The sequence below is a fragment of the Macrobrachium rosenbergii genome, chromosome 51, assembly GCF_040412425.1.
Source record: "Macrobrachium rosenbergii isolate ZJJX-2024 chromosome 51, ASM4041242v1, whole genome shotgun sequence".
Lineage (NCBI taxonomy): Eukaryota > Metazoa > Arthropoda > Malacostraca > Decapoda > Palaemonidae > Macrobrachium > Macrobrachium rosenbergii.
In genome coordinates, this window is record NC_089791.1 from 50,720,378 (window position 1) to 50,745,382 (window position 25,005).

The 25,005-nt window shown below is 35.4% G+C and overlaps 1 protein-coding gene across 2 annotated transcripts in view; it reads right to left on the reverse strand.

The window, feature by feature from the left end:
* Positions 1 to 24,207, reverse strand: part of LOC136833394 (uncharacterized) — a 376,341-nt gene extending 352,134 nt beyond the window's left edge. Inside the window, exon 1 of one of the 2 annotated variants that reach the window (XM_067095490.1) lies at positions 23,325 to 23,742. In XM_067095490.1, coding sequence (XP_066951591.1) covers positions 23,325 to 23,350 — 26 coding nt within the window. In that variant the 5' untranslated portion in view covers positions 23,351 to 23,742. Of the gene's footprint in view, positions 1 to 23,324 lie in introns of both variants that reach the window. The other variant, XM_067095488.1, reaches the window with a different exon arrangement.
* Positions 24,208 to 25,005: the final 798 nt, after the last annotated feature.

Sequence of the window (25,005 nt, forward strand, 5' to 3'; positions counted from 1 at the left end):
AGAAAAATTCCAGAAAATCTAGAATATTATTATGGATTGCTCCTGTATTAACTTTCTTACTCAGACCAACCCGACCCCTATGATACCTAATACCACGATCCAGAACCACGAGGATACTGTGGAAATTCAGTGACATCGACACCTCTGATTAGCACCCTGCACTTCACTTGTCAGACATTCTCAATCCATGTGAATGCACCACCAAGATTTGAGCCAGAATCTGAAAATACTTTGTTAGGCAAAACTACAGCTGTAAACACATTTTGAAAGCCAATAAAACTTTAGAATCAGTTGGTTTACTAACATTAATCATGTTAGACCAAATACATTTAAAGATTACCCCATAGGTTTTAACTTTGTCACTTCCATGCCTTGTGAAATATGGCCCAAAGTAATCAATGAAACATACAGAAAAAAACCTCTTTATGGGATTCACATTCCACTCTCTATAGTCATTAGCATTAACTTTAACTGGTCTATTATTAAAACGTTTACAGTGGTAACATTCATTCACAACCTTCTTAACTGTTGAAAATCCCTTAAGCAGAAAAAATGCCGGTTTCAATTTATGTAGCACATAGTAAGTACCTGAGTGATTAAACTTCAAGTGAGTGTCCAATATCAGTATTCTACCGAAATCACTATTATTACTAATGAGTATTGGAGTTCTCGACATCATACCTTTAGACATCTTTCCCATCTTACATTTTACTCTAAGAATACCATCAAGTCACAAAATACATTCATTCTACTAACTAGCTCAGGAATAGACTTTTTGCTTTCCGTTTTGAAGTGAAAAAATCATGTAAATCTGGAAAGCATTTCTGTTGATCAAGCTTTAGCAAATCATTACTGCATTTTTGGTAGCTTGCATCTAATAAGGCAATTGACTGCTGGCTCTTAGAATTTATTCTTAATCTTATATTGTTTATGAAAAGCTTAACTTTCATTAGTACTTTAACCGCTTTGTCAAGTGAAGAATACTTAGTTATATCAACAACTGTACCAACTGACATATCTTCAACATTTGCCTTATTTACAACCAGCTTGGGTATATCCACATCATTAATCATGCCTGGATTAGGAATTACAAGCCATTCCAGTAAACTTAAATCCTCCCGTAACATCTCGGGTCCGGTCAAGTAACAAGAGTTTCTCAACTTTGAGAAAGATACTAATCTAGTAGTGAAATCTGCAGCATTTTCATTTGATCCTACGTGAGCTAACTTCACCGAGTGTATAGACTTACAGAGGTCGACAATATTTGTGATTTTATTATTCACATATACACTTCTCTTTTGAAGCTTTGTTCTCAAGTTCTCATAATCAGCTAGCCAACTCAAGGCAATCGTAGAATCTGAAAACAACATTATGTCATTAACTGCAATAGGCACAATACAAGAAGTGAGCATTTTATACAGCTCAAAAGCCCTTTGCAATGCATACTCTACTGCAGTGAGTTCGAGTACAGGCATAGTTCGCCCTTGCAGATTTTTATTCAGAATCTTGTTATGGGCAGATACGAAGGATACCAACTTAGAATCTCTCTCCTGCAAGTAAATAACACATCCAATAAAGTTTTTACTCGCATCACTCATTACAATTATATCAAAAGTAGACTTTCTGCTACCCATATATCTTGGTATCTCTAGCCTTTCACCATTATTGAATTGTGAAGCTATGTTTCTCCATTCATTTAGCTGAGCACCATGAAGAGTAGTATCCCATTTATCTACATAATCCGACTGTAATTGCCTGAGGAAAATCTTACACCTGTTTAAAACAGGCAAGTTAGCATTATTCAAATCAAATATACTCATTACTGAACTCAAAATCTGCCTAGGAGTATCAGCTTCAACATTTAATTTTACACATTTGGCCTTTAGTACATCATTATATCTGTCCCAGCACATGCCAAGAATTTTAACCTCTTGTGGAGTCTCTGTGGCAACTTTACAGTCAATCTCATACTGAAATTGAGAATAATTAGTAACATACTGCTGCAATGGAAATTTATGCTGCTCAAATATTGTACTGGCTTCCTGTGAACCATTTCAACTTCATCTTCATCTGCGCAACCAATCAGAAAATTATCAACATAACTGCCTTGGTAGATTCTTTTTTTCAATTCTTGAATTTCTTCAGCATCACCATCTGTCTCCAATATTAGCATATTATAAAGACTGCACTGCAACAGATATGGAGAAACAGACATCCCAAATATTACTCGCTTTGAGCGATACACAACTGGTGTAAAATCTTTGGATTCAACATCCTTAAACCAATAAAAGAGAAATTTTGAGGAATTCTCATCATCAATGGCCAATCTGTGAAAGGCTTTTGAAATATCAAATCCAAGTACAAACTTGTCAAACCTCATCATGGTCAATGCATCACTTATTTTAAAATTCTTGTTGTAACCTGGGTGAATACATTGATTCAGACTAATGCCTTTACTACCATCAGGTCTCTTTTCTGCAAGATTCGCCATGTAAATAACTCTTACTTTCGTAGTATCTCTTTCTTCTTTAATTACAGGACTGTGGCTAATGAAGAAATATTTTGGAAATTTCCTTTTATATACTTCAAAATCTTCAACTTTCTCAATGATTCCCAAATCAATTTGTGACTGGAAAACTTCATCAACTCGCTTTAGAACATTACTGTTCATGTATTTCTTCTTCAGACTGCACAGAACCTTGAAAGCAAGTCTCTCATTTGATCCAAGAAGGTCTTTATATCTAGTCAACCAAGGAATTGGTACAACATAACATCCTTCAGAATCTCTGGAAATGTTGCATAAAATAAAATCCGTCACTTCTTGCTCAGTTTCATTAGTAACACATTCAATAGAATTTTCTTCTTCCATATTTATGAATATCTTACAATTATGACCCAACTGAGAATAATCCGCAACCTCTGCTATATCTGGCATGCTTTCAAAATTACATATTCCATCAAGTGTTGGCACTTCATAGTCAAATCCATCAGAATCAATCTCCATAGTGCCAATGCATGAAGTAGTAGATTCTATTTCTTCAGAAATCTTCCTATCAGACGTCAAAGACGTATCTACTGCATCGGAAAGATTCGTTATCCAGTCAGAAATAGAACCAATCAATATTAGTTTATCATCAACTCTGTAAAAAGAAGTCAGTCTGTCTTTTTGACCTAGTACTCCACTCTCCATGCTCATCACACAATGCCAATCTTTTGCACCTATCAGTAGCTTTATATCATCAATGTCATGAATTCTGTTTACACCATTAAATTTATCATAAGCAACCTCTTTACCACTCTGCCTTAGCAGTTCTATTAATTTAGACATATGAGGAGCTTTCATCTGAATTTTAATCTTAGGAATACAAATGCAAGTAATTTCATAACTTACATCACCAATCTTAAAAGGAAAACTCACTGACTTGGTACAAATCTTTTGATTAGTATTAATCCCCTTGATAATCAAATGTATCTTAGGATCTACTACCTTTAAGTTCAAGAAATCTGCTAAACTTTCCTCAATAAAGGAATTCTGGCTACCTGAATCCAAAACTGTATCCACTTTTACGCGATCATGTTCAGTTGTCACTGTTAGTAATGGTAATAAAGAATCAACAATATCCAAATGACTGGATGCTGTAACAGTTGATGGAATTTCATTAACACTCTCGACAACATTAACCACCTTTGTGGTAGTTTGTTTACTATTACTAGAATCTGTTGGCTTTGAGCTACACAAAAACTCCAGTGTTTACCCTTTTTGCATTTGAAGCATACACCTGAAGTTTGAAATTTGCACCCATTACTATTATGACCTGCTTTTAAGCATTTAAAGCACTTGTGCAATTCTTTCAATCGCTTTATTTTATCAGATACTTCCAAGTACTTTGTACAACTGGCAATTTTGTGATCTTTAGCATTACAAAGCATACATGTACTCCTTGTTATACTAGTATTCAAACTAGTAGCCAATACTGCGGTCTTACATGGACTTCCTTTATTAGTGTTTAATTGAGCGTTATATCTGCTGCTAGCTTCCAAAAATTTACCAGTGACATCATCTAAAGTAGGATGACACTTATTTATGATCGCAACTATGATATCTTGAAATTTAGTAGGCAGTGAAGACCACACAAAATAAAGCATAACAGTGTCCAAATCAATAGCATTGTCTTTCACTGCATCAATCAGCTTCTTAATATGAGCATAAAAAATATATGGATCATCCTTACCCCAAACAAACCTCAAGTCAGTTAACTCTTTAATGAGGACAAACTTCTGAGGCATTTCATCAGCAAATGCTACGATCAAAATTTGTTTAGCCTGACCAAAAGTTTGCTGGGACACATTTATGGAACTAATCATAGCCTTTGCTCTACCATGACATTGCTGCTCAAGTAAATTATACCTCTCGACTTCATTTAAATTAAATTATAGAGGTGTAAGACAGGGTTTTGTGTTATCACCTGATCTCTTCAATTTATATAGTGAAATGATAATGAGAGATCTCAGAGATATGGAAGGAATTAAGGTTGGAGGAGTCAATATTAATAATATCAGATATGCTGATGATACCGCACTTGTTGCAGACTCTCATGATAAACTTCAAGCTTTAGTCAGTACTTTACACGAGTCAAGCAGAGAAAGAGGTCTGTCAATAAATATTAAGAAAACAGAAGTTATGGTTATCTCCAAAGATGAAATCCCCAAGAACAGATATAAGAATTAATGCTGAAACAGTTAAACAAACCGATAGTTTTAATTATTTAGGATGCACTGTCACAAGTGATGGAAAATGCGAAAAAGAGATCAGGAAGAGAATATCCATGGCAAAAGATGCATTTGGTAAGATAAAGAAATTAGTCACCAACTCAAAAATATCGATGAATCTTAGGAGAAGATTTGTGAAATGTTTTGTTTGGTCTGTATTGTTGTATGGCTGTGAAACTTGGACCTTGAGGAAGGCAGATGAGGAGAGATTACAGGCTGCAGAAATGTGGTTTTGGAGAAGGATGCTGAAAATATCATGGACAGAAAGGAAAACTAATGAGCAGGTATTAGAGAGAGTAGGCATTGAGAGAGAACTTTTGGCTTCAGTGAGAGGTAGACAAATGCGGTTTGTGGGTCACATAGTGAGAAGACAAGAACTAGAACATCTCTCTCTCACTGGTAAAATCAATGGAAGTCGGCCAAGAGGAAGACCTAGACAAAAATATATGGATGGATTGGTGAGAATGACTGGAGGAAGAATGTCTGCAGCTCAGTTGCTGCAGAGAGCCGGAAATAGAGAGGAGTGGCGAGCCATGATTGCCGACGTCCTTGGGGATATGGCACCTGGATGATGATGATGATGATATATATATAGGGTGCGGCATAAGTAACGCCCTTTGTTTAAGTGGAACAAAATTAAAGCCTTTTTGATTATCCTTTATTTTTTCGAACATGAATGTATTGCACAGGTTAATAGATTAATATAATATATTAACAAAATTAATATAATGCTTATTCGGTTTAATAATGCGGCATAAGTAACGCCCTTTTTAATTTTATATCTTATAATGTATATTTTCTTTAATTAATTTTTGCTAAATCTTCATTTTTTCCGATATTTTATACAACCATGAGATTAACAAAGGAACAGAGAGTAAAGCAATTCAATTGTACTATCAAAACAATAAAAATGGTGCTGAAACCGCAAGATTGTTATCAGCTGAATTTAACATCCCAAGGGTGCAAAGCCGAAATATCATTTGGTGCAAAGCCGAAATATCATTTTGTATTTAACATTATTAAACCGAATAAGCATTTTATTAATTTTGTTAATATATATTAATCTATTAACCTGATGGCAATACATTCATGTTCGAAAAAATAAAGTGATAATGGAAAAAAAAGCTTTAATTTTGTTCCACTTAAACAAAGGGCGTTACTTATGCTGCACCTGTATATATATATATATATATATATATATATATATATATATATATATATATATATATATATATATATATATATATATATATATATATACCTCTTTAGGATATGGCGACCTCATCTCCTCATTTAATGACACTGCGTAAACTCCCCTGCTTCACTCTGACCTTTCATTTCACAATCTGCTTGGCCTGAGTAATAATTTCTCGATTCATTCGAGTGTCATGCAAAGCGAACAGCACCTTTATACATTTTACAGTCTATTTATTGCATGCGCTTATTCATCCCTGACCCTGTTATTAAAGTGGATGGCTTGTATTGATGGTTAAGCTGTTTAAGTTATGCACATTTGAGAGTTCAAACAAATTCAGTTGTATAAATTTACACTGTTTCCGAATTTGTGCGTCCTATGTAGAAATTCAGGTTGCTAGTCTAAAATGTATTAAATTACATTAAATTAATCAGTTTTTACAAAAATATTCTTACTTGTAGGGGTTGCATTATTTATAACTTTACCCCTACAAGTAAGAATATTTTTGCAAAAACTGATAAATTTAATTTAACACATTTTACAGTCAAAATCTGAATTTATTAGCATGCACAAATTCTAAACGACATAAACCTATACATGAATTTTAAAGAAAACGCACATTCACACACACACACACACAGCCTCAGCAATTACTTTGGTCCAAACCTGAACACAAGAACTGCCATCTTAATCAACTCTTAATCGATAATGACGCTGATTACGCATATTCTAACGCAACTTTCAATATTTATTATAACTTTCAACCAGGATGCGTGACTTTTTCCTTTTGCAAAATCTTGTGCTAATCCTTTCCTTCACAAGGCTACCATGCAAATCATGATTAAACCAGTGATGTACGTCTAGCTCTTATCATCCGGTTATTTGTCACAGTTCATTTGTAAGGCTGGTTAGAGGGCCGAAACTGATAAATAAAATCACTAATAATCTAGTCAAAGTTCTCAGCTCTCTCTCTACCATGATCCTTTCGTAGCATTTTTTTTTTCCAAAAGTGACAACGGCTCTAAATTGAGGAGATCTCTTGTTGCAAACGTTCCCCTAACAATCTTTCAGTTTGATCAATAAGTAATGTGTTACAGTTCCTCCCACCACAGAGAATCTGTAGCAGGCATCTCTCTTTTTCTCTCTCTCCTATATTGGTTGATTGCAAGCTGGTTTATATTTGATGATTCTCTCTCTCTCTCTCTCTCTCTCTCTCTCTCTCTCTCTCTCTCTCTCTCTCTCTCTCTCTCTCTCTCTCTCTCTCTCTCTCTCAGGCAGCAAGCACTCGCACGGGCGTTGCTCCCGATGGGATCCCGGCACCTGTTCTAGGGTCACTCGGTAGATCCAGATTTCTTACTGCATAAAGGCAGAAGACAAAGACCTGTCACTGATGGATGCAAATGACCTTATTTCAAGGCACAGGGTTCTTGCTCTTCGAAGCTGATACTACGAAGGCATTTAGTCCTTTTGAGTCCATTATATTACAAAGTGTTTTCCCTCATAACTTGAAAATTATCTCCTTGTGCGTTCAGAAGAGATTCATTATCCTAACACACACACACAACACACACATTTATATATATATATATATATATATATATATATATATATATATATATATATATATATATATATATATATATATATATATATATATATACATACCCATATATAAATACAAAAGGACACCTCACTCTAAAGTCAGATTTATAATGCTCATTTTAGACATTAATTTCATTATGTAAGCAAAATCCCTCTATGTCCCTAACTGGTCTTTCTGTTTTCTTACGGTATTAGGTTTTCCTGTGATGATGAAAATTTAAACTGCAGAAAGTTTAGACGTCCACTCTGGGACACTCATTACGAAAGAAGCCTATATGGTACACACCAATCAGTATAACTCGGTTCTGATTATTATCAATCTTTGATCAATTAATTTCTCTATAGCTCTCGAAGCTTTCTATTCCATTTTCCAACTCTGTGAGACTTTTATAATTCACTAGCTGAAGGATTTAGATTTAATAAGACTTCTTCATATTAATTTTTGGTTTTCATTCTGAGACCGCAGAGTTTGAATTCTGACACATGTGGAGAAGAGAAACACATTATATCCATGATAAAGTATCTACGAGTTGCTAGTATTGTTGACTGGAATTTAGGATTAATGGCCTCTTTGCCAAGTTGGTACAAAGTCACCAAACAGCCTCCAAAGTCCTTGCATACGTCAATTCTCAAGTTTTCTTAAAGACATTAAAAATTTAAGCTACGATCCTGTTTTGTTCGTATTCTCTTCTGATCAAGTGATCACGAAGATCGTATTTCATATCTTTAGATTAAAGCAAGGTCGTATTTCGTATTATCAGCTTGAAAATAAGGTCATTTTAATACGATTAACTTAAGGTAAGGTCGTATTTCATATGATTAGCTGAAAGTAAGATCGTATTTCAAATCATTAGCGTAAAGAACGGTCTTTTTAATACAGTTAACTTAAATTAAATATTATTTCATATCATTAGCTTAAAGTGCTGTAGTATTTCACATCATTAAAGCATGGTAGTATTTCAAATCAGTAGCCTGAAGTGAGGTCGTATTCGTATCTTTAGCTTAAAAGCAAGGGCGTATTTCATGCTATTAGCTTCAAGTAAGGTCGCATTTCACATAATTAGCTTAAAGCAAGGTCGTATTTCATATCATTAGCTTAAATTATGGTCGTATTTCATATAATTAGCTTAAAGCAAGGTCGTATTTCATATCATTAGCTTAAATTATGGTCGTATTTCATATAATTAGCTTAAAGCAAGGTCGTATCTCACATCATTAGCTTAAATTATGGTCGTATTTCATATAATTATCTTAAAGCAAGGTCTTATTTCATATCATTAGCTTAAATTATGGTCGTATTTCATATAGCCTAATTAGCTTAAAGCAAGGTCGTATCTCCATCATTAGCTGAAATTATGGTCGCATTTCATATAATTAGCTTAAAGCAAGGTCGTATCTTCACATCATTAGCTTAAATTATGGTCGTATTTCATATATATAATTACCTTAAAGCAAGGTCGTACTTCATTAGCTTAAATGACGGTCGTACTTCATATAATTGGCTTAAAGCAATGGCGTATTTCACATCATTATTAGCTTAAATTATAGCCGTATTTCATACATTAGCGTAAAGCAAGGTCGTATTTCAGTAGCTTAAATTATGGTCGCAGTTCATATACTTAGCTTAAATTATGGTCGTATCTCACATCATTAGCTTAAAGTGAGGTCGTATTTCATATAATCAGCTTAGAGCGAGGTAGTGTACATATATCATATATATTATATATTATATACATATATATATATATATATATATATATATATATATATATATAGATATATAGAGTATATAGACTATATCTCCTTCCAGGAATTTTATGCAAGTTCTCAGCAGGCTCTACGTAGGCGTGAGTGAGCTTTACCATAGCCGAAGCGAGTTACTATGGTGATTCTTGCTTAAAGACGTTGTATCATTTAACGCATTATCTGGGACACAGTCAGAGGGGCGGAACACATATAAGATGGGAAAAATATCAAATGGCATCAGCTTGATTTTCCGCCCTTATGGCGTCTCTGGGAAGTGGGAGGGAAGGAAGGAACTGAACTGCCTAGGCAAAGAAAATAATTTAGCGTTTGAATTTAGCGCAGCGGGGAATAGAATATCCTCTCCAGTGTTCAATGATTATTTTTTTCAGTAATCCATGCACTTGATAACTCCCTCTTTCATGGGATGTTGGGATTTTGAGATTAAATCTAATGTGAAATGAAAGACGGAAGACATGTCTGTTTGAAGTTATTGTAGTCATGCGTGCCATTACTACCCTAAAACAATTCTCCTTGTATTTCAATAATTTACTTACATTTTTATCTATTTATTTATCAATTTAATTTATTTTCTCCTTTTCTAATAACTGACCTGACCTCTTCTTTCTGTATTTCCTATTACCTTCTCTTACGCCTTTCAAATGGACACCACGATATTCTTTGGATGCTTGAATTTCGAGTCAATGGCCCCGGTGGTGGGTTTGTTCCATATGAATAGGGTTCATCTTCTGAATAATAATAATAATAATAATAATAATAATAATAATAATAATAATAATAATAATAATAATAATAATAATAATAAATGAGCCAGAATTAGAAAAATGTATGTTTTTGGGAAAGTATGAATCGCCTCTTGCAGGGTTAAGAGAACAAGAAAGGCTGGTCGTGCTAGGCGATTTAAATGCAACAGCAGGTGATGTTGTGAGCATATATGGAGTTCCCGGAGTATTCGAACACGGAATGTCTTGTGAAAATATGTTAAAAATGTATTTTTAATATACATGTGAAACAGAAAATTGAGAATAAAAATTGTGTTAGATAAAGTATTGGTTCAGATGTCTCAATGTTTTATTTACAAGTTTCGCAGTATAATATAAATATATACATACGCATATATATATATATATATATATATATATATATATATATATATATATATATATATATATATATATATATATATATATATATATATATATATATATATATATATATATATATATATATATATATATATATATATATATATATTCTTCAACACTGATTCACTGGTCTAGTTTAGCCTAACACAAGAAAAACAAGCTGCCCTTAGATGCGACCAATTACACCTGAGTAATATGATGCTATAATTATCTTTATTGTTGCCATTCATAAGTTCGTTTATTTATATGGAACACAAAAAAATATTAACTTGTGGCAAATTTAATTTACTTTATGATAATGATGATCATAAATACCCAAACTGTGCACAGTGCAAGCTAATGATTACGTAACAAGCTATAAGAGCCAATAGCTCTAATAGAACATATTGGCTTTAAGAGAACAATATCCACATGTCAAAGAAGAGAGATAACAGAACCAAAAGAAAAAGAGGAGGAATTCAGTATAGTACTCATGAAAAAAAATTTCTGCAACTGACCAAGAATCCCAAAAGCAGTAGCCTCTTATGGAGTAAGGACAGGGAGTGGTGCACTTTTTATTGCAGTGACCCGAAATATTAACTGTAAGAGAGTAGGTTGTCTATTGACACACAACTATGCGAATCAAGTGTTTGAAAAACAAAGAACCGTCCAAAGAATATATATGTAAGAAAATAAATGATATCATTAAGAGAATAAATGTAAAATCTTAGAACAGCTGTGTCTGAAACTGTTTGCACATATTCCATTTCACTGCGTTCATAACAATGATCGAGCAGTAGGCCTACTAAAAACTATGTTTGTAACAACAAATATGCGTCAGCCAAGACAGTTTTACTTTCAGGAAACTCCTATTACGTTATAGTGTGATAAACCATTGTCCTCGCTACTAACGTGTATATTACGTTGTAATTCTCAAAATCATCTTATCTTGAAAATTATTATTAAATTAGCAATGCTTGATATATAAAAATACTTTTCACCAATCACATCACTACGTATATTGTAAAAGTTATTGTAGGTACGCCTTATTGTACTGCTAAAGTTACTACCTGTCTGCATGATAAGCAAAGGGTTTACAGTTGTGCAGACTAGTGATACATACTTAAGAACTCTACGTAACTCTTGGTATTCTAATCAGTAAAATAAACCAATGTAGTAAAGAATACTGACAGATGTACCTGCTGGTTGAATGCAAAAAAAAAAGTCGAAACTGGATAAAAGAGTGGGTCTAAAGATTGTACCCTAAACAATAGTAAATATATAAGAATCCGTATACCATTTATCAGTAAAACCTATCAGTCTGTCAATGTATCAAGTTGAAACCGTCAGCACATATATATAATTATAAATGCAATACCCTGCACTTAATTTGAACACAGTGAGTTCATATACTAGGTATAAAACCCATCTAAAACCTAAGCAGACGTATCTATCCGCAAACAAGCCTTTCTTTGTATTAACCAAAATATGCTACGTAATGTTTGAATCTCGACGACTGTTTAATGAAAATTCTAACAACTTCCCGTGTGTTACTAAACCAAAATTAGTGTGTCCCTAAGTACTACTGGACACCATGAACTATGGTTGAGTCCTGGAAATTCACAATAACTGTTATTTAACTTGTTCAAACCAGCTATTAAGACGACACGTCTTACATTAAGAGACCCTTACTTCAAATCGAACTGCCAGAACCTTTGCAAAAACAATACTAGATAACTAAATGTTACTCCCAAGCACTGAGAAAACAACTAAACCATCCATTTGCACATAACCTACCGGCAAAATGGAAGTTATCATGTCAGCGAACGTGATCTGTGTACATCTCCACCCAAACAGGCAGTATACTAGCCACAGTTATCAACCAAAGGTATTCGATGAAAACTACCCAATAAAATACGAAAAGTAAAATAGCTATGATTACCTAGCACCAATAAAATATCAACGGTATTCGGTATAACTCTGCAATAAGTATGCAAAACTAACACAGCTCTTCCCGTTCGGCTCTTATTTGATACAATTGATATAATTATTAAAGACTTCAATACTTTTAATTACACCTTTCCCAAACATCATGACACTTATATAACGGGTTTGCAAAATGCTCTCTCACATGAATATTAGGGATTTTAGTGGATAAATGAATGCTAATTGGTTTGAGAAATTGTTCGCCTTCCACAGTTGGAGAAGATTTCTTAGCAACAATTATTATTGCATAATGAAATACCTCAACGTCCATCAAATGTGTATGCTTTATTAGAATAAAACATTAAGTGATTGAAAACCTATATTATATCTATTTATTGTTAACAACTGTATAAAGTACTTCGGTGGGTCAAAAGGTTGGTAGTACGGTACGGTACGAAGTGTTTGTCCGTACTTCGTACCTGGCTAAAATATCGTACCGTACCCTCAATTATTTTTCCGTACCATACATTACGGTAAAAATAACGTACCGTAACTCCGTACTATTATCGTACTATAAGCAAACTCAATCAACATCAGTAAAATCCCCTCTTTAAGAAAATTTCAATGTTAACAGGTGTAAATTAGCAAAGGGACTTTATATATACGTGTATATATTCAGTTGTCGTAATAATAATAATAATAATAATAATAATAATAATAATAATAATAATAATAATAATAATAATAATAATAAATCATTATGAGACAATATGGGATTATATGGCTGATGCTGTAAACGTTTGTAACGTGTTACTTCAAGAATTAAACACAGATATAGCATATTACTTAAAGAATTCCAAACACACATACACATGCATGGTATGTTACAAACTAAAATGTTAAGTACCTTAATGATCTCCTTGTGCAGCCACGTAAGCGGCCAAACATACATTAGTAATTGCCTAGTGATATATCCAAGCCTTAGGTATGGTACAGTACGGAATTTTGCCCATTTTTTCCGTACCTGAATCGTACCGTACCGTACTTTGGTAAAATTATCGTACCGTAATTCCGTACCGTACATATAGACTAAATATCAACCGTACCGTACCGTACTCGTTACCGTACCTTGGCGGGTGATAAACCATGAAATTGGCATGTTACATTCAAAAGGAATAATTCCATCAAAATTATTACTTCTGATCCCAGGTAAAACCATGTGAATGATACCATGTTATGAAATGAAATGTTCGTTTTAAGAACTTGTGTTTCACCTATAATTACAAGGAAATTCTGCGATCATTAACCACATCATTTATTCCTGAAACGGATTAAGTACGCATGGACTCACTGACAAAAATAACATCCTCCGGAACAGATGTTTCTGAATCTGAGCATTAGTTAAACGATCGTGAAATACAAGAAAACTATGCATTTAACTGTTACTTCCCGCATTGCTGGTAACGTAAAAACGTCGTTACAGGACACCGGTAAGTATTCCGATACAACAGGATTCATGCATAAGAATGAAATAACAATGAAAACACCAATATCTACTATTAAATGGTTAGTAAAAACTGCAAGATGTATTGAAACCATACCAGCTAACTGTATTTCAAGTCTGTTTTTGATAGGAAAGTAAATCAAATTAATGTTCCGATGAATTCCTACTATCCAGCAAAAGACTGAAGCGGACTTAAATGCGAATGTTTTTACTGGAATCTTCCTAGTAGATAAAGGTTTACTGTGAGGACTTAATTATACTTAATTATTAACTCGTATATACTTAATTATTATACAGAGAAGTTTAGTGAGTTATTATACATATAAAGAGAAATAATAGGTAAGGTTTTGGTAGTTAGGTTTCACTGAATATTTAATCTGGAATACTATTACACAAAGAACGTTATGTGAAAAATTGTTTTGCAATGCTATTAACGAGATGACAGACTACTATGGGTGTTCAGATATGTTGAAATATATGTTTCAAGCTCATTGAACATTTTAGGTATATATAGGTTTGTGGCTTTGCTTCTAAAATGAGGGTATATTCAGAACTTGGATAAAAGAATATTATAGGAGGCTCTTTCAGGTATTTTTAATAGTGCAGGTTATTTAACTGAGCTGATCTTCACATAAAAAGAGAAATAATACAAAGGGTTTAACCAGTTGGGACCAGAGGTCATTTCCTCTGAAAGAATAATTGGCACAAATAAGTTTCATGTATATGATTGTTTAACTAAGCTGTTACGGACGTTTCGGACCGCAAAGTGTGTTCAGGTAGTACCCACTTATATGTTTCAAGCTCGTTGAACATTCTCAGTATTTGAACTTGTTAACATCAGCCACCCCAAGTCTGTTCGACTAGTAGAAAGACATTCCATTTGGTTCCAGGTATTTTTATTATATGGTTATTAGTAAGTATCAGAATTGAGCTGAATTTAGAATTCAGCCACCCAAAAGGCCAACACTGGGACCAGTGAGGTCATTCAACCCTGGAACGGTACTCTGGGGTTGCTGTTCTTTAAAGGTGTAACAAGAGGAAAACCTCGCAGTTGCACTATGAATCAATTGTTAAGAGATGGTGGAAAGTAAGGTGGAAGAAAGAGAATATGAAAGAAGGTACAGTAAAAGGAACGAAAGGGGTTGCAGCTAGGGGCCGAGGGCACGGTGCAAAGAACCTTAAGTAGTGCCTACAGTGCACCGCATGGGGTGCACTGATGGCACTACTCCCCTACGGGAATAACTATAGGTGGTATTGAGCCGATTAAGGTTTAGAAATTCCGGCAGTTACCTGCACGGTTAAATTTGCGTTTGTTAATACATTTAAACGTACCCTTACGATGGTTGTATGATTTCATATACTATACGATACTAATCTCTCTATGATGTCCATTTTTGATGGACCAAACAGAATCCAGAATGGAATATTAGTAACCAGTGAGGTAAGGTTTGACTTGCCATTCAAGTGATTTTTAAAGTTATAGTTATTATAAATATTAACAAGATGGTTATGTCATGTTTCAGCTGTAAGAAATTGCTAACACTGTTTGTAAAATAAAGGCAGGACTTGTCTTAAAAATAAGCTGTCTCCAATATTGGAAATGTTGTAAGTCAACAATTTGAGAATTAAATTTCGTAAGTCTTTATGAATTCTGAATATTCCATGCATGTTTGATTTATTTTAAAATATGTTTCCAGTTCATTTATGACTTATTATTATTTTTCATGCATTGTCACTTATTCTACGCCATTTTACTATGTGTATGTATGTTAACAATGAAATTGCTTCACTTTTGCTTACAAGTTCTATAATGAATAGTATGGTCTGTTGTCATAACAACAATACTAATAACAATAACAACAATAACAACAACAGCAATAATAATAATAATAATAATTTTTTTTTTGTTCTATCACAGTCATTCTATTCGACTGGGTGGTTTTTATATAGTGTGGGGTTCCGGGTTGCATCCTGCCTCCTTAGGAGTCCATCACTTTTCTCACTATGTGCGCTGCACACTTTTTTGCATTAGTCCTGAAGCTACTTCGGCATCTAGTTTTTCCAGATTCCTTTTCAGTGATCTTGGGATCGTGCCTAGTGTTCCTATGTTTATGGGTACAATTTTCACTGGCATATTCCATATCCTTCTTATTTCGATTTTCAGATCTTGATACTTATCAATTTTCTCTCTTTCTTTCTCATCTACTCTGGTGTCCCATGGTATTGCGACATCAATGAGTGATACTTTCTTCTTGATTTTGTCAATCAACGTCACGTCTGGTCTATTGTCTGTTCTGATACCATAGTCCCACAGGATCTTTGCCTGATCGTTTTCTTTCACTCCCTCAGGTTGGTGTTCGCATCACTTACTACTGCAAGCTAGCTGGTGTTTCTTGCACAGGCTCCAGTGGAGGGCTTTTGCTACTGAATCATGCCTCTTTTTTGTACTGGTTTTGTGCAAGACCCGAACATTTACTTGCTATGTGGTTTATGGTCTCGTCTTTCATATTGCACTTCCTGCATATGGGTGAGATGTTATTTCCATCTATTGTTCTTTGGATATATCTGGTTCTTAGGGCCTGACCTTGTGCGGCTGTTAGCATTCCTTCTGTTTCCTTATTGAGTTCTCCCCTCTGTAGCCATTGCCATGTTTCGTCACTGGCCAGTTCTTTTGTCTGTCTCATGTACTGTCCGTGCATTGGTTTGTTGTGCCATTCCTCTGTTCTGTTTTTCATTCTCCTGTCTCTGTATATTTCTGGGTCTTCGTCTACTTTTATCAGTCCTTCTTCCCATGCACTCCTTAGCCACTCGTCTTCACTGGTTTTCAGATATTGCCCGAGTGCTCTGCTCTCGATGTTGAAGTAGTCCTCTATGCTTAGTAGCCCTCTCCCCACTTCCTTTCATGTTATGTATAGACTGTCTGTATTTGCTCTTGGGAGTAGTGCTTTGTGTATTATCATGTGTTTTCTAGTTTTTCTGGTCTATTCTGCGGAGTTCAGCCTTCGTCCACTCCACTACTCCTGCGCTGTATCGGATTACTGGTACCGCCCATGTATTTATGGCTTTCGTCATGTTTCCGGCGTTGAATTTTGACTTGAGTATTGCCTTAAGTCTCTGCATATATCCTCTCCTGACCGTGTCCTTCATCTCCTGGTGTTTTATATCCTCTCCTTCCATTATTCCCGGGTATTTGTATCCTGTCTCATCTATGTGTTTGCTGCTATTCCCGTCTGGTAGCTTTATCCCTTCAGTCCTTGTTACTCTGCCTTTTTGTATGTTGACCAAAGCGCATTTTTCTATTCCAAACTCCATTATTATTATTATTATTATTATTATTATTATTATTATTATTATTATTATTATCATTATTGTTATTATTATTATTATTATTATTATTATTATTATTATTATATTAGTCTTATAATAAAAATAATGATAACCATTACAATACAAAAAATAAGTTACGCTGTCAATCCAAGCATATTTTATTTCTTTCTTTCTTTCCTTTTTTTTTTTTTGCCTAATGCCGCTAGAGTTTACTCAAAGAAGTCAGTAGTGCCATGAAAAGAAAACATTCAATTTATGATTAAGTTAGACCAATAGTCTAGCATTTTGGCTAGCCTTGTCAAGCCAAAACTATAGAAAGCTGGCAAATATATCGGTCTTACTGCTCAACTTATTTACGAAATGCTTATGTTTATTACTTGTTTAAATGCCAGTTTTCTTCAGAAATGGTTCTGCCACTAAGACAGTATGAGAACTGTGCCATTACTGGCTGTGCGGGATCCCAAGTTGGTGAAAAATCGTCCGTGTGATAACATCTTAAAAGAAATTTGCTAGAAAACACACATGAACACACAAGTACTCAGAGACCATAGTAACAGAACTCTTGAAAAATTTACTTATACTTGACACAGATTAGGCCTACATATGGGGCATTGGGATTGCTCAATATTGAAGGTAAAATCATGTCCGACCTACAAATTTTTTTACTTTTCCCAAGGCCCAAATTAAATGCGAAATTGTAGATACTCCAGGATGATGAAGGTTTAACAAAGATAAGAGATGTATTTCAGGTTAGAGATTTACAATTGGTGTGACAATGTTACTTTACCAGTTACGTTTACCCACTGCCTGTGTTTGTGCATCACAAGTAATACGCACACATTTCTCGCACACTAATACAAATTCCTCACTACAAACGCAAATTCAGAGGTATAAATAAAACGTTACAAGCAATACGGTACTGTTACAATCTGTAGTACATAGGCAACGCGTTGCCGGCGCTGAACTCGAGACAAGCTTGTCAGACCTAGCTGACGTGGCCGAAGAAGCTGTTCACCGCTCAAACGCTATGTTTTAGAGAACAGCGATTCGTCAAAGTGGTGGGTGTTTAATCTCCAGCCCTTTTATAGAGCCTAATCGGTACGTCATATTGCCTGCTGATTTCTGTAATTACGAAATCATATCTCAGCTACTTTGCAGACCGATGATTTCGTGTTGCAACTTCATTGTACGGCGTGTTGAGCGTCAAGTATAGGCTAACTGTTCATAACTGAATCGATAGCCTGGTTTTTAAAATATCGGTTTCATATAATTAATAGTAGTCCCGTCCACTTCATTCGCGGTGAGTAGTGGGATACCACATGGGAATGTTATTTCGCCTTTGCTAGTTGGCTTTCTCATGGATTTCATAATAGCTAAAAAGTGGTCGAAGGGGGTTTAGACTGGAGTAACGGTAGAAGGTTGACAAACTTCGAATATGCAGATGATGCTTTTTAACCCGTAAAAACCCTCAAAATTTACAAAGCTTGTTAATAAAATGCATCATATATCTGAGAGATGGGACTCAAAAGCAGTCTAAGAAAACAGTAATAACTGAGACATTATGCACAAAGGAATAAAATAACATTGGATGGAGAGAGGATTAATATGGCTCATTCTTTCAAATATTTAGGAACACTGACATCAAGTGCAGGTTCTCTTGAGTTGGAATTTAGTGAAAGACTAAAAAAAATTAAAAACCCAGTCAAACAATGGGCTGGTTGTTGTAAAAGGTTTGGAAATCAAAAAGATTATAACTGCATTCGAAAGAAATATTATACATAAGTCTTGTACGACCCGTATTAGTGTATGACAGTAAAAATACACCTAAAAAGATTTTGTCGATTTAGAATAAAGTTTTAAGAGGACTATTAGGACTCAGGTGGCAGAATGGTCAGAAATGATACTAATAAGGGAAATTACGGAAGTTCCACATGTAGATGAGATAATGATAAAAAACAGGGGTAACGGAGATGGCTCGAACATGTCCTTTGCACACCCCTGGGAGAATGGTATGTTATAGTGTCAGCTGGGCTCCTGTGAGAACCAGAAGAGCTGGAAGGCCTAGACTTACCTGGATGAGAATCATAAGAAGGGAGGGTGGAGATGAGTGGAGATTTGTGAAAGATAAAGCCTATGAGAGACCTGAGTGAAGGAATTTCACAGATGCTCTTTGCGTCACATGGTGTTGGAAGCGATGATGATGATATACAAACGCTTAACTCATAACAATATATCGTCAACAGGCTTTTTTTTTTCCTTGGGAAGCAGTTAGCACCCACTTGACCACCATATCTAATACTATATCGTAACTGCTTTTATCCATTAGAAAGTTATGCTTAAAGGACAACTGTCTACAAAATTTTTAACCTAAATTTATTGGGTTAAAAATTTTGTTGCCTGCATGTTATAGGCCAGGATCACGTTTCATCCGACAACTATTGTAGTACGACAAAGTAATTAAAAGAATAATTCGTTCCAAGAATGTCATATAATATGTGCCTCATCACTAGACAACCGTGCTTCTAATGTACTGTGACGAAACAGTATTCTTGTTGCCGAATGCTGTGACATTGAGGAGCAGTTAAAAATGTGTATGCCAAAGGAACGCTGGTCATGCAAGAGACTTCGGTGAAGATAGTACCTAATCACGAAATCTAAAACAGTCAAAAGTGACAGCACTGACACATACTATTGAGAACATACTAGATAGACTATTCTCCCAGCACAAAGGTGCTCATCATAGGCTACAAGATGACCAACATAAAAGCCTTCAATGTGGCTTGTTAAAAGCGGGTGCGCCGTTGTAGAGGGTGTTGAGAGCCTGGGACGTAAAGCAAGACCTGTCTCTCAGTGGTCTTGCGTAAAGTGGGAGGACCCCACGGCCCACGGTGGTCTGGACCCGTCTACTACTACTACTACTACTACTACTACTACTACTACTACTACTACTACTACTACAGGGTGTTTTATGAGTGTTTTTTCTGGTCATCGATTTCTGAAGCTGTTATCTAGAGGCTAATGTAGAGGGTTGTCCATTTGTTTCAAGGTATTCTTGATGAACGGGCCCGAGTTAAGATGGGTAGTCTGACTAGGTTGGAGAAGTTCTGGGGAGAGTTATTTTATTTCGCAGCAAGATGCAAAAATATATCATAAGATGTGTCCGTGTGCCTATTCCCATTACAAGCCGCAACTGACTAATTACTAGCTACATTAATAGAGGTATAATGGTTTTAACTGTATGTATCTACAATGTAGCGTTTAGTCATTCCGTGATAAGCTTTGGCATGTTAGGATGTTGAAGTGGGTTTAATGCTATACATACATACATACAAATTTATATACACATTAAGTAAATACTGACACAAAAATTCCGTATTTATGTATGCTAATCAGTTACGTAAGACCCTTGGAGACACTACTTAACTTCAGTATATATCAGATAACACATTTAAGACAACAGTGTATCATAAGCTAACAATCAAGGTTAGTGTCTGAAATCAAATAGCGAAGATTATAGGCAGATCTAAGGGCTGCGTAGTTAAATGCATCTTAAACAAAACATATAAAGATATTCGTATACACAATATTAAAGGCTTTAGTGATTATCGACTTATAATAACGAGGTTAAATACATAAACGCTGAGCATATACCAGAACAGTTTCTTGGGAAAACATCACTAAAAACTAAACAGAAACTGCTAGTTGGATCTACCCTTATGTATAGGCCTATATAAGACGTCATATCGACTCAAATGAATCTGAGCATATATCAGAACAGTTCTCTAGAACATAATAACAAAAACAAACAAACCTGGCTGGATTACCCCTTATGTATAGGCCTATATATGACGCCATATCAATTCAAAAGAATCTGGGCATACACCAGAACATTTACATGGGAAATTTACAAAAACATCAGTATTTTGAAAAGCCAAGCAGCAGTACAAACACTGTCCTGGCTGAAATTTTACCTAGCATTTAGGCCTATATGACATTATATCGATTCAAATTGATGTGAGCATATTCCAAAACAATTCCTTGGAAAAACATCATAAAAAAACAAACAGAAACACACCTGGCTGGATTAAACCTTACGTATATGCTATATATGACGTCATAATTCAAAAGAATCCGGGCATATACCAGAACAGTTCTTTGAAGACATCATTAACAGCCAAACAGAAACATACCTGGCTGGATTCACCCTTACACATAGGCCTATATGACGTCATATCGATTAAAATTAATCAAGCATACACCAGGACAGTTCCTTGGGAAACCATCGTTAAAAACCAAACAGAAACACGTCTGGCTGGATTAACTATTGCTTATAGGCCTATATATGAAGTTTATCTATTCAAATTAATCTGAGCATATACCAGAACAGCAAGAAGAGAAACACACAAGTACACCCAGGGTGTAATTGAAGAAAAACGAGACCACGAAACGATTTTGACAAGACTCGGGAATATTTATAAAAATCTTAAAAAACAAAGGACTGGATTCATATGCAGTTTGAGTTATCGGTCCAAATCTGAGCATATACCAATCGATACCAGGGTGTATTTGAAGAATCAAAGCTTTTTCAGATATTCAAAACTCAAGGCAAAATTCTTACATATTATGATCCTGATTTAAAAATTCGATATTTTTATAAAAACCTTAGGAAAATGTCAATTTTCTAATCTGATCTACGACATAATAATATACTTTCAAAACACTATTTTTTTTTTTAAATTTTAACAATGCGTGAATCAGCCTCTTAAAATATTCTCGACTATAAATACATACAAAGATCATTGGGTTCTTCCCGCTTTGTAAATTCAAATATTAAATATCTGTTAAAGATATTAATTCTTATACGGCGACCTATTGTGCCGGGTCAAGGAAGACTTCTGGAAACTATAATGAGAATATGAATATCTCCAAAAAAATTATTAAAAGCAAAATAGAATAAAACCTTTCGCACTGATGGAAGGATGGTTCATTGTTTTGAGATGGTGCGGTCATGCGCTGTGTGTATAGGAACTTCGACACTACGCTGGTAAGCATTTTATGTATGTGTATAAAGCAGATATAATTAATAGAGTGCTGTTGAAGTTTTCTGAACAGGGGTTTCATCCATACTTTGGCTGCTGAAGTTTGAATGTGATGGTGATCACTGTTTTATGTAGGGAGCCACCCTCTAACAAGAAAACGGTATAATGTTGGTGTGCAAGCGTGTGTGTGTGTGTGTGTGTGTGTGTGTGTGTGTGTGTGTGTGTGTGTGTGTGTGTTATCCATGACTTACTGCATATCCTCTTCATAAGCCACTTTGCGGTAATGTTCTACAAAGCAGACACAAATTAACCTAAATTCCTCTGATAAATGATAACTTTAAAACTCTAGGCTATGACAGCATACGTAACGTCACGTTTGTTTTGAAACGGGGGTTCATAATTATGGACTCTTAGCGTAATAAACTAATAAACCTGCCTTATAAAGTTCTTTAATGCACGAGGGTAATATCCATGAGGGAATGTCAACAACGAACATAAATATCGCAACCGAAGCTCTCCAAGGCTGCAATCATCACTTCCGACAAAACAAAATCTAAAGGAAATGTCAAAGTTATACATTTTTCTTTGAAAACCTTTTCCCCTTTCGGTTGTGTGCACCTGCCATCAGCCATTTCTGGCTGCCTGCTATCTGCCTTTTGAGAATATGAGCTTGCCCGGGGTAAGATGGCAACCAATTCTGCCATAATTTACTCAAGTGTCCTTAAAGCCTACTACTACGCCTATAGGTCGTACTCAATCCAATCGATGTACGAGTCGACCTATAGTGGACTATTTGATAATAAATGAACCTGTTAGGCTTAAATAAAACTGAAAACTTCAGATAAACTTAGCTAAGTAGCCTAGTCCTAGGAAACTCGTAAATGCTGTACATTGGGTAAACCGGTGGAAAGTAGGCTATTCATCTTGCTCCTTGTGTACACGATATAATTTAATTTTAAATAATGAAATATGGGCTAGCATTTTCGATAGGGTCAGCATTAGTAAGCTTAGGCTAAGCTAACAAAAATAAAATTTGCAATCAGACGTCGAGAAAACACAACTGACGATCTTACCTTGGTAATTTGGGTTTGGAATCCATTGTGAAATTAATATAAATGATTTTTCTTGTCGCTTAGTGTTGTTGACGGGAAAGCTGAAACGTGTAACAATTCCTCTTGACTAGCACACTTAGTGATTTCGAAACACCTGTCCCTTCAATGGGTGGAATGACTGAATGGTCATTGCAACCACATCTAAACACTTTATTTCCATTCGATTCCTTAGCGTTATTTTTCCACCACTCTTTCAAAGCGACATAATTAAATTAAAATGTGAGTATGGATAAAGATATGTAGATAGAGAGAACATAAAATCACCAACACAAAGCGGCATCAAATAACCGGCCGCGATTGCAGTCATTCGCCGCCACACGTGCAAGAGGTGCTCAGAGCAGCAGCGTGCACCCTACTCGGATGGTATTTCACTACTGACGGATTTCGCTCTTGTCCGAGAGAGTTTGTCTTCTTCCTCTTCTCTCCTTGACCCGGCCGTTGCCGACCTACCGTAGTAGAGTGGCCGCGTGAGTGACACACTCGGCTCTTCTGTGCAATTTTATCAACGAACCCGTGCTCCAGTGTACCTTCAGGCAAATAAAAAAGGTATAATTCATTGATCATTCTGCACATCAACAAAACATACAGTACCTCGTTAAACACAACGCTGACTGCTGTTTACCTTGATCGCGCGTGCGCGGATAATAATCAAATGATTGATCAGAATGTCATGCCGTTATAATTTATATATTACAACGACTCCGTGCCCCAATGCCGATCCAAGCAAATAAAAAAGCACAATTCACTGATCCCTCCTCACCTCATCAAAACATATCTCGTTAAACACAACGCTGACCATTTGTTTACCTCTACCGTGCGTGCGCGAGTAAGCAAATGCTTGACTAGAATGCCATGCCGTTATAATTTAGGTATTACAGTATACAAGACTGCAAAGCTCGAGTCAGCGGACAACAGGTAGGGCTCAGACAGACAATGGCAAATCTAAACAAGAAGTTTATTACCCGTAGACTATCTTTGTTACACAGAATGGATTTATATGAACCAATTGCCTTTTTTTATATTATGATTGACCGGTTTCAAATCACTCACGTAATTAACCGAGTACTAGCACACCGATTGCTACTAAAGCTTATACTTCCATTACAGTTATTACTTAAGCATCATCTAGTTAGTTTTTTTATGAAAGTGCGATCAAAAGAAACAAAGAACCGTTAATCTGAAGGTTTATTTGCCTAACATAAAAATGGTAAGTACTATTGTTGCTGTAGTGTTGTTGAGATGTCATTTTTCGAGATAGGAAAATGAAAAATTTTCAGCGTCTTGCGATTTATTTAATGACCAACGTTGCTACGCAAATCAAAATTTAGTATATTACAATTTTTGACAGTTGCAGCATGCTCAGATAAGTGGCTCCTTCTCATTTTAATCATCTTCTAATAGAGTATCAGTGCTCCTTATCCCAACAAATTTCACGGGGACTGATCCTGCCAAATACAAGCTCGTGTGTAAGTAAGCCTGTTATCTGTTTCCTTGCCCTTGGAGCAGTCAATATAGTTTATGAATCTTACTTCGGGCCAGCCTAGAGGCTGTTAATCAGCTCAGTGGGAACACGCATCACGTCAAATAGTTTGGCTTGGCCGATGTTCGATATGGCAACATAAGATGAGGTGGGGCACTCTAG